This window comes from Bacillus rossius, chromosome 15, assembly GCF_032445375.1.
Source record: "Bacillus rossius redtenbacheri isolate Brsri chromosome 15, Brsri_v3, whole genome shotgun sequence".
Taxonomy (NCBI): Eukaryota; Metazoa; Arthropoda; class Insecta; order Phasmatodea; family Bacillidae; genus Bacillus; species Bacillus rossius.
In genome coordinates, this window is record NC_086342.1 from 2,637,994 (window position 1) to 2,649,660 (window position 11,667).

At 34.7% G+C, this 11,667-nt stretch overlaps 1 protein-coding gene across 1 annotated transcript in view; it reads right to left on the reverse strand.

Annotated features, from left to right (window-relative positions):
• The window catches only part of LOC134539468 (moesin/ezrin/radixin homolog 1), a 74,033-nt gene extending 62,977 nt beyond the window's left edge, over nucleotides 1-11,056 (reverse strand). Inside the window, exons 1-2 of the mRNA XM_063381527.1 lie at nucleotides 10,897-11,056; nucleotides 6,667-6,719 (exon numbers count right to left, since the gene is read on the reverse strand). Coding sequence (XP_063237597.1) covers nucleotides 6,667-6,678 — 12 coding nt within the window. The 5' untranslated portion in view covers nucleotides 6,679-6,719; nucleotides 10,897-11,056. The remainder of the gene's footprint in view (nucleotides 1-6,666; nucleotides 6,720-10,896) is intronic.
• Between the last annotated feature and the right edge of the window lie 611 nt (nucleotides 11,057-11,667).

The following is an 11,667-nucleotide window of genomic DNA, read 5'->3' on the forward strand; positions in this document are numbered from 1 at the left end:
GTTACGCTCATTGTACGCTTGCGCCGCATCTATCTCTCTTCCACTCGATTGGAACAACCATCGATTAGACTTTTTCGAGGCACATTAAACTTGAAACACTCCCATTCGTTTCCTACTTTTCCTATCATCGTCCTATCCCTAACAGAATAACACAGATTGGAAGAAGTTAAATATAGCAAACACGTATAAAAGTTATAGTTAAAATAATCTGTTCGTTAAAGTAATAAACATATTTGAATTAATGAGTGCAAATAAAAGTAAATTCATCAATTAAATTGTAGATTTCATTTCACTCCTTTGTATCCATACAAAATAGTGATAATTCAATAAAAATGATTCAATTTTATTCATAAAAGTATGCAATCATTTCATCAATGTTTTGTTATGACGTCACGTTAAACTATCGTCCGTAAACCGACTTTACAGACAACCAATTATTTACAGTACTCATTAGCCGATAACAAGGTCCCATAATTGGGTGAGATACGCGTGTTTGTGTAACAACAACTGGATCAGGTCCTTCAAGAGCACTGAAGTCCGATCTTTAACGTGAAGCATGTGTGTATATGCTTCAAATCTACTTTGTTACCCAATAAATCCACGAAACAATCGAGGCTCCAATCACTGGTGTGTATGTATGTATATGTGTGTATATATATATATATATATATATATATATATATATATATATATATAGTGAAAAATCTAAAAGAGTTTTGTTTTACTACAATTGGTAATAAAATGTATCTACACTTTTAACTTTTTTTGAATTCTTTAACAACTTGAATCATATTTTTTTTCCATTAACTATATTACATAATCTAAAAACAAAATGTCTAGGTAGTGTAAATAATTGAGGTAAGGGTAATTTGTAGTTTGGTTTTGTTAATCCATGGGGTAACATTGACGTACTGCAACTTTAGTTTGAAGTGAAAAAAAATCAGCTGAACCTTCAAATTGTTGAACTAAGAACATGAAATAGGTACTGGAAATATACAGTACATTAACTATTGACAGGTTTGCTTGCACTGACTCATATCGTGGCTCGAGTCGCACAGATCGTAAAGACACAGACACTCAAGGACACGAGAGGGACACAGTTAGGGGGGGGGGGGAAGAAAGTATCCTTGTGGAGGGGGGGGGGGGGGTCAAAATCCCGGGGGCCCCACACCAGGAGGGGCCCCAGTTGAGATTCACACATTTTTTTTAATGCTTGAGTTAACCTTACAGGACGATTGTTAAAGAATTCATACGATACCTTCTAAGTTACGTGATACAAACAGATCACTTAACAGCGGGCTTTGAAACAGAAGGTAGTGGGTCCCGGACACAGTGGCAGATCCAAGGGGGGGGGGGGGGGCCTCCAGGGGCAAGTGCCCCCCCCCCCCCCCGAAAAACCAGTTGTCTGCTACATTAATATTGCAGACAAAAATGATTGTTTCTGAAACCAATAAAATATTTTAATATAATTAATGAATTTCTTGTAGAATCATAAAATCTGGTGGTTGGATGTTATGTGTAGTGTGGGTAGATTAAATACCAAATTTAGTAATTTTAAGACATTTTCTTCTCTGCGGCTATTCTGAAATCCTAGAGTGGCCCCTCCGAGGTGAACCTCTGGATCCGCCACTGCCCGGGCACTGGTTTCTCTGGACGGTGAGTGTCAGGGGGAGCTGAATTGTTGTCCCTTGGATGGGCAGCCCTTCAGGATTTTTCTGGCAATGGTTTGTTTGTACAGCGACTGGAAGGGCAGCCCATCCAATTTCTGAAAAACATGTTTTCTTTAAGTGTTAAAATAATCCTGAAAACTTACCCCTTGGAAGGGCAGCCCATCAGGATTTTTCTGACAGTAGTGTTTTTTGAAAGGTGGTCTGAATTGTTGCCCCTTGGATGGGCAGCCCTTCAGGATTTTTCTAGCAATGGTTTGTTTGTACAGCGACTGGAAGGGCAGCCCATCCAATTTCTGAAAAACACGTTTCTTTAAGTGTTTAAATAATCCTGAAAACTTGCCCCTTGGAAGGGCAGCCCATCAGGATTTTTCTTACAGTGGTGTTTTTGAAAGGTTGTCTGAATTGTTGCCCCTTGGATGGGCAGCCCTTCAGGATTTTTCTGACAGTGGTTAGGTTCAGTGGCGTAGCCAGGATTTGTGTATGGGGGTGTTAAGAAGCATGCCCCCCCCCCCCCCACCCGTATTAAAGCGGGGTGGTCCGGGGGTCCTCCCCCGGAAAAATTTGGATTTTAAGGTGTAAAATAGTGCTATTTTAGCAGTTTTCGGTACTTAAATTTAAATATTGTAATGGTGAAAATTTTATTAATTTTAATATGAAATTTGTCTGAGTTATGAATAAGAAATTAATTAAATATTTGGTGCTAAGGGGGGGTTTGAACCCCTAACCTCCCCCCACCTGGCTTCGCCAATGGTTAGGTTAGGCTATGTTAGGTTAGATTAGGTAAGGTTAGGTAAGGTTAGGTCACTTAACAAACTAACCACTGTCAGAAAAATCCAGAAGGGCTGCCCTTCCAATGGGCAACAATTCAGTCGCCCCGGGTGCCACACGCCGTGACCGGACCGCAGTCGCAGGGACACGGCGTGTGGCACTAGTCGCGCGAGTCACGCCGACCAGCCGGCGACATGACGTCACGCCCGCCCGTGCGAGTGCGGTGGGAACAAGCGACACGCGACACAGCTTGTCCCTTGCGCGAAGCCTACGATGTGCATTCCGTATTGCACAGACCCGAATACTCACACGTTGGCAAGCCTTCTTTTCACAGACGGGAGAGCCGAACGCCCGATCGTGCATCTTCGGTTTTTTTTTTGTTCATTGTAAATAAATATACAACTCATGATAGCTAATGATCAATTAGGTTAGCATTATAAATACTTTAAAACATCGTGGACGGTTGATTTGGTTAGGATAGCTACATTAAAGATACTGTGAAATCATGTAAACTGTTTCCTATTAAAAAGTTATTTGCTAAGCAACCATAAAATGATTTTACAGTATTTTTAATGTAGCTATATTAACCTAATATAACCAACCTTCCACAATGTTTTAAAGTATTTATAATGTAGCTAACATATCCTAATCGACCGCAAAATTTAATGCCACACCGGTTTATACAATGAGATAGAACGGAAAAAAAAGCTAGCATGAACTTCGGGTTTGGATCTCTCGTCTGTGAAAAGAAGGCTTGCCAACGTGAGTATTCGGGTCTGTGCAATATAGAATGTACATCATAGGCTTCCCTGTCCCTGCGACGTGCAGCGACCAGCGACTTGGAAGTCGCAGGACCTGGTCGCCGCGACTTTGTCGCTAACGGCGACATCGTTAACCCAGAAGCTCCACAAATGTTGTATCAAAACAGAACCTTCTTTGTAACGTATGTCAGTGTGGGAGATTTTAAAAACAAATTATTTAATTATAATACTGAAAGAACTAAGATTTCTAATGACAATTTAATCTCGTTATTCACTTAAGATATTTATAAAAAATAATGTTTGTGTTCGTCTATGCATTCGCACATTCATTCGACTGAGTTGACACTTCGCGTATTTGACCTTTGAACATTTTGATGAAATTTAGCACACACAGCATTTAAATTAAGGAGGACATTACTGTTTTCAACTGCTTTAGGAAAAACGGGGATGTAGAATAATCACCTGCAACCCCCTTTCCCTATCTTTAAGTACTTTTGGTACTTCTTGATAAAAATTTGCACTCATGACATTCAAAATAAGAAAATTACTGTTCAAGACATAATAAAGAAAAAATTGTAAGGACATTGCCTACATGAAATCCTGAACAACCACCACATCCCCCTTTTTCATCCCTCAAAGCATAATGTTGGTACATATAAATGAAATTAATATGTACCAACATAATGTTGTTACATATAAATGAAATAAATTTTAAACAAGAGGAAATTGACTGCTTTATCTGATCCTTACTACCCGTAAAGCAGTATTATGGTTACTTCTTGATGAAATTTTGCAAACTTGACATTCAAGTTACGAGAAAATTATCTACATTTAAATAAAAATTCACCTTCATCAAATTATCTATATGAAATTTCGAAAACAACCTTCGTCTATCTTTCCCACCACTTGAAGTGTAGTACTGGTGCAATTTCATAACATCTTTGCACACTTGAAATTCAAAAGAGGAGGAAAATTACTGCCTACATCTGATTTTCATTAAAAAAAAATGTACTGTAAACATATTTCAAAAAATTAAATTTTTCACACAATGTTGAAAATAAATATAAAATTACTGCCAAACCTATCCTTTTTGCTGGCTACATAAAGTTTAGAAATAATTACCCTAACTACATTTACTACCCCTTAAAGCAGATTTTTAGCTCTCCTTGGTAACATTTGAACAATTCGCATACAAAAAAAAGGGAGGGAATTTATAGTCAACCCCAAATTTAAGAAAAAAAGTTACTGAAGGTTACAAAAACAACCCCCATTTGCCTTCAAGCAATATTTTGGCCCTCATAGATGAAATTTGCACACTTGATGTTAAAAATAAGAACACTACTATTTACATTTTATTTTAACAAAAGGTTTATTGAATACATAAGATTTTTAAACAATATATTTCTCCCGCTACACCTACCCCAAATCACCCTTTTCTTCCCCCTGAATCACAATTGGGAGAACTCTTGAAATTTCGCATACTTTATGTTCAAATTAAGAATACAATTACTGTCTACATCCAATTTAAAAAAAAATTCACCGAGTTCAGTTCGGGAAATGCTGGGCATTACAGCTAGTTAATAATATTTAGTATGTGACAAATAATTATGTCTCAGAGAGACTAAATTAGCTTCATTTAGGGGTGTTGTATACCTCAGTCTAAATTATCATCAAATTAGCAACTTAAATAATTAAAATTTAAAAAAAAAAAAATCTTTTTTCAGAGTTAAAAACACTTAAGTATATTTAAAAAAATGTAAACTATTTCAAAGTCTATACATATTTAATTAGGTACTATGTTTAGTTTTTCATAATATGTGGGGGAACAAGAAAACCGAATTGAGCTAGAGCATACAATAATGAATGATACATACTACACAATGTAGGACAGATAAAAAAATTTGGTATAAATTATAGTTACATAAAATTTACTAACACCATCAGTTTTGTAATACCATTCATTACCTTTTCTAAAACAAACATATTTACCAGACATGGGTCAGTATAAATTAAAGATGACTGACAAAGTGTTGCCCTCAATTCATTTTTAAAAGATAGCTTATCACTCATTTTCATCCTTAACCACCAGTTCTGTCAACTGCTATGATAAGCAACATCTGCAAGATTATGTCAGCCAAAGAAGAACTTTCATTGTTATCTTACTCCCCAAAATAAGTAAATGCAGTAAAATTTGGTACAGAAGCACGCAATACAAACTAACACTATAGTGATGTTGAGCAGGATAAATCCACCTAGCTTACTCATGATACTGCAGAGTTACAAATTACAATATTATCCTCTATACCAACGTCAAGAAAATAAACCTGCATTAATTATAATAGTTAGCTACTGATCAGTTGATCACTTAAAATTTGTTAAAGATATTGCCCAGAAAATACACACTATACTTACTTACATTTGATTTACAATCTGAAAATTTTTACTTAAGATGTTTTAATACATTCTAGTACCTGGAATAAAATTATTCATGCTAAAAATATGTCAGAAATGCATTCTTGTAATTTTATTTGGTATTTCGTACAAACCGATACTTAGTGGTTGAAAATACTTTTTTTTTTTTAGTAAAATAACCTTAATTTGAGATTAAATATCGGTAAATATGTAGTTGGGCAATGTGTGTTATAAAAAAAAAATTTAATTACGAAAATACTTTTATTCTAGGTATGCTCTTTAACTTCCTCTTTTCATAAAACCCGGCGGAGATAAGAAATTACAAATACTTTAGGAGATATCCCCGTTCTTATTTTGCAATACAAGACCTGTGTAATCATTCGACCGCAGATATATTTTATTTTGCTGTGTGTTCGTGAATGCCGAATTAATTAAAATGGTCAATTAGGTCAGTTACATAATGAATACTTTAAACTAAGCAGACATTAAAAATAATGTGAATTAATTTGAATTGTTTTTTTTTTAAGTATTTATAATGTAACTGACCTGACCTAACAAACCAGGACAAAGGATGAACAGTAGGAACTTACGTAATTTTTTTTTTACTTATTACTTGTGCTACAAAATCCAAATAACAAATAAAACATTAAATTTTGAAACGTTAAAAACTCATTTAAGTTAGAGGCGGGTACAATTCCTTTGACAAGAAACAATGGTGAAAGCCGCATGAATACACAGGTAATGTGATGAAAATTAAAAAATTCAATATCTCCTAAAGTATTTGGAATTTATTATCTCCGCCGGGTATTATGAAAAGAGGAAGTTAAAGAGCATAGAATAAAAGTATTTCCGGAATTTAAAATCTTTTTGAACACTTATTGCCCAACTACATATTTACCTAAATATTTTTTGGGTAAAATAAATTAGGTAAACATCAAACACACATTACTTTTGAAATAAACAAACAATATGCAATACTATTAGTATACTTAAAACAATTAAAATTATTTTCCGTTTTGAGATCACTTCAAACTATATTTAAGTAAAATACTTACAGATTTCGGCATCTTGAATTGGTTGTACTTCACACAGATGTCAAATATTCCACCTGCAAACAAAAGGCCGTCACGAGTGCTATAAACAAGGGAAATAATGCTATATCTTAAGCAAAAGTCAAAGATTTACAATTACTGTTTACGTTGAATTACTTGTTCCATTCACCGCACAAAACCCCACTCTTAGCACCAGAATACATTTATATGCCAACTACAATAAGAAGCAAACTAGGGTATTTTTATACATATGTGGAATATCACATGGGTACAATTATGTAGTATGTTTTGTGCTAATTTTAATTCCACTTTTAAAATTATGAGTAACATCCAAATAAAAATTAATGTTAGGTCATGATATATTTTTTTTTACTTGACTACCAGGTTTATCTATGAAAAATAACAAATAAATGATCAAATCTGGACTTGAAAACTTGCTATTTTCACCAAATATGCACATTAAAATACAAACTGTTCACCTGATTTCAAGCTGAAATTGGTTACACATAATCAGACACAAAATCACAGGACACAAATCTAACATTGTGCTCCTTTGAATTTTATTTAGGGATGACGTGGTAGAACCTTTGAACACTAACGAATCTCTAGTATTTGAAATGAAAGGAAAAACAGTCAATGGAAAACAATGGAGTTAATGTAGATCAAAAATTTCAAAACCATTAATTCTTATGTTTATTGGGTATTTTTCTTTCTTTATCCTATCCTACTTACTGTTTTCAAGATTTATTTTGGACGTGCCTCACAAGTTTACACTATATGTCAGAGAAAACATTAACACGCAAAGATGAACAATCACACTTAAGAACAACCCAAAATCAGCCAATTTTAGCATAAACACCACAGAATATTCCGTGGAAATCTTCTGTGCTGTCTATGCATTTAACATTTGACAACAACTAATTTTGGCTTGTTTTTCTGTGTGTTGGTGTGTTCATCTTTGTCTGTTCTGTTTTTTTTTTTTTTAAAAAAGGTTTTCTCTATGACATTCAGTGTAAACTTTCAATGGTGTACATAAAAAATGTTTAAATTAATTTTCTCTGTTATAAATACAATTACAACTTTCAGGAAATTCAGTTCGTGAAATGAACACTTGTACCTAGTTTCAACACCATAGTAAATATTTTATTTTTGGATAATATTTTATACTTGATCCTTGAAATATATATTTGTATTTGACTCTGATTCAAACTTGGGAAAACTGTTATTTGACACAACTATATATATAACACATGCTCACATAAGTATTAATGTAGTTTCGTTTTACATATTTTAAAATCTATTGTCCCTTTTATTCAACCAAGTACACAAAACATGCATTTCCATGAGCTTATGCTGGAATAATCTGTAGTGTATGAGTTAAATGATTTTTTTTTATTTAGTCCATATTTTGTGGGTTATCCAACTACAAAATTGAACACAGCACATATTTTGGGATCTTATACAGCACAATCTCAATTAAATGAGTTATCATGGACTCAGGATAAGCAAAATATAATTTCAAATTCATGGTTTTTAGTTGGCTCAGTAGTATCATTTTTTGGGGTAACATTCTCCCAGCTTTTCTTCAGTGTAAATCATTTTATGTCACTTCAATATTTTCTTAATCAGTAAATTGTATCAACGTCAATTTTATTAAGGCTTTTGACAACGTTTATAGGTCCTCAAGGAAATGTTTAAATAGTCTTTGCCGGTAATGGCACTTTAGGTCTGCTCCGATAAAACAAACCCTAAGTAATTTAAGCTCAGTTAATTGAGACAATACTGTATTTAAACACTATTATTTTGACAGAAGTTTTACCTGCTTGTGATAAAGTGATATAGTTGTCAGTGACTACATTGCTTTTACCTACCAGTACTATTGATGAGCACGCATTGGTAGATAATATTTTTATGGTATTGTGAAGTTGAATACAGTCCCACACGGTATACTCTTTCACGATATCGGTAAAATTGCGAAATATCTCAGTTATATTTTTCTCTGATTCGTGGAGTAGAGTACAGTCCCACCTGGTCTACTTTATTTTATGATACCGGTATTTCATTTTTTGAAAGTGAGACTTTTCTATATAAAATTTTCTCTGTATCATGAACTAGAATACAGTCCCTTCAGGTCAACTCTATGCCTCATAATTTACCACTTTTTACACAACTTTTATTTTTCAGTAAAATGAATTTTTATAATAAATAGTGCATGATGATATAACAACCCCAGATACTGCCCCCCCCCCCCACCCAAGTGAAATGATTTAACTAACAATTTAGTACGACGTCTCGTCATGCTCAGTACATTGGTTAGGTTTGCCTATATCATTTAAATAACATCTTTTTATTCCTTTTCACAAGTATTTTTATGTTTTTCATATGTTTTATAATCATAACTTACATAGTTTCATGCTTTGAGTTATTCTGACAGTTTGTTTGCTTAAAATAGTGAATAAGCCATTAAGGCTTTATTATCACCTGGCCCTTTGTTCAAACAAGCAGGTGCGGTGGTTCGCCAGTGCATAATAAATTAGAGAGAGACAGAGAGTGTGGTAGCTGTGAGAAAGGACTCTGTGCAGTTGCCATGCGCCAGGATTGACTGATAAAATTTTAATCTATTTTTTTGCGATTGGTTGAAAATGATGTCACTAGTTTCCACAACTTTTTCTTGGTGTAAATCTCAGTCACGAAAACGTCGCAACAAGGTGCAAGGAATTGTATACTGCTGTGGTTAAGTAAGGGTGCGCTCAATTGGCCGAGAGGTCGTGCAACTGCAACTTCCTTCAGGCACATGTGGCCACATAGCCTCGTTCATTTGATCAGTGTCTGTACGAGATACCGAGTAGGTCGCGTGTCGGGCGGTGGCTCGAGAATTGAAAATTAATGCAAGTTAGAAAGAATTTCGCAACTGTGGTCCGAGCACTACCGTATTATAACCAACATCTCTATAAACACCTTCGTGCGCCCTAGTTACCGGGTGCTCCCACCCCCTTCTCCCTTTATACCCTTAAGCGTCCTAACCAACCTTTCCACACTCCTCCTCCACAACAATCCTTCCTACTCCAACTCAATCATGTGACACGCACCGCGGAACCAGTCAGGCTAACTGATTATGAGAAATCCTTACAAACATAAACATACATGTTAGCACACCTGTTCTTCACCCATTCTGTACGGAGCTTCACGTCACCTGGACAGACACACACATAATTGCCATAAATTCTAAATCCTTGTGGCTCCTGCCATTTGAAAGAAACCTTAACGTTGCAGTCAGCCTCTCGTAGGCAGAAAATTATTTTCACATAACAATATTTAGCAGTTTGATGTGTGGAGTCACCAGATGCATTAAATGAGCTCATGTACAGACGTCCATACATCAGTAAGTACGCCAACCTTCAGACAATCTTTGTAGTTCACAAAGTAACCTTAGGCTGGAAATTTTTTGTTTATCTTTAGCAGCCAATACCTGCACCACCTTGAATGTCATTTCCTGACATGTTTTAACCGTTGAGATTTACAACAGAAGATTGCAAAAATTGACCAAAAGATACAAATTCTCCATGACTGTCCTGTATTACCCCGAGTACCTGTGTATGTGGATGCTCTGCACAGGTAAATCGTTACTCAAAAGTTTTGTGTGGACAGGCCTTAACAATAGTCACAATACAGGCCTTTGGAGTTTATATTTGTTCGTTCAGATGGTTTACATAACACAGCGATCGTTACAAATGACGTGAAAACAATTCAATCACGACCCTGAATTTCTCAAAGGATGTTATAATACGTACAGTAACACGCCATAAATAGCAAAAATAAATCTCAAAGACAATCATGTGTTGCTGGCCACAACTAATTGAAAAAATATTCTCACCAACGGAATATCTTGGCTAGGTGCGTGGCGTTTATGGACTTCAGTAACGGTGGGAGCTATTGTAAGTAATTCCGGCTTTACATTCCTTTACAGGTGGCCATTATTCGACAAATGCGAATATGCTCAAATAAAATAAATATTAATCATATCCTCAAATATGTTTAAAACAATAATTATGCATTTCAAAAGTCACTGATATCATACATTCATGACAAGCCTTTAAAAAACACTTTTTTATTATTATTATCCCAAAATATTTAACCTCCTTTGCGTCAGCTATGAAAAACAACCTAGTAAAAAATGCCAAAGACGTCGAGCATAAACTACCTTAATTTAAACAAACAAAAAAAAATACTCACATAAACACGGAGAAACAAGAATTAACGTTTAACGCTAGATAATTGCACTATACACAAGAGACATATAAAATGCCGTCACATCTAATGACACCTACAGCACAATATGGCCGACACAAAAGGAGGGTGGGGCGAATCACCAACCACTCGAATAACCAAAGTCGACTTAAGGTGGGTTCCGAAAACAAAACATGTTAAAAACAACACGTGCATGAAGTAAGAAAAAATAAATAATTATTTTTACAATTTTAAAATTAAAAAATTAAAGTAAAAATGATTTTAGGCACCATTGTAGCAAAATCATATTGAATTAAAGAATTTTCTGCATACGCTTGTACCCAAAACAATATTTAAAGTGTTAGTCATGTATCTATTCTTCTCATGTCAAATAATCTACTCACAGAACGATGAGATATACACATATTCGTATTAATTTAAAGCTGTTTAGTTCTAAATCTCATGGAAAAGTGACGGACATCTCCAAAGGAAACTGGAGTTCAGCTTATCTGGCACTAGCCCTTTATTTTATTTTATTTTTTATTTATTCATTTCATTCCGTAGACCCCTTACAAACTGCTGGAGTTCTGGGATATGGAACATGTCAGTTTTATATACATTAAAAAATAACATATCTAAGATCAGCGCTTACACATAAACCCACAGCAATACATAAATACAGTAATCTATGTACAAAAGAATAACAAAAGTATGTATAGTATTTGATTACATATTTAGACACCATTTCACATATACATTTAGCTTGAGACTTTATTA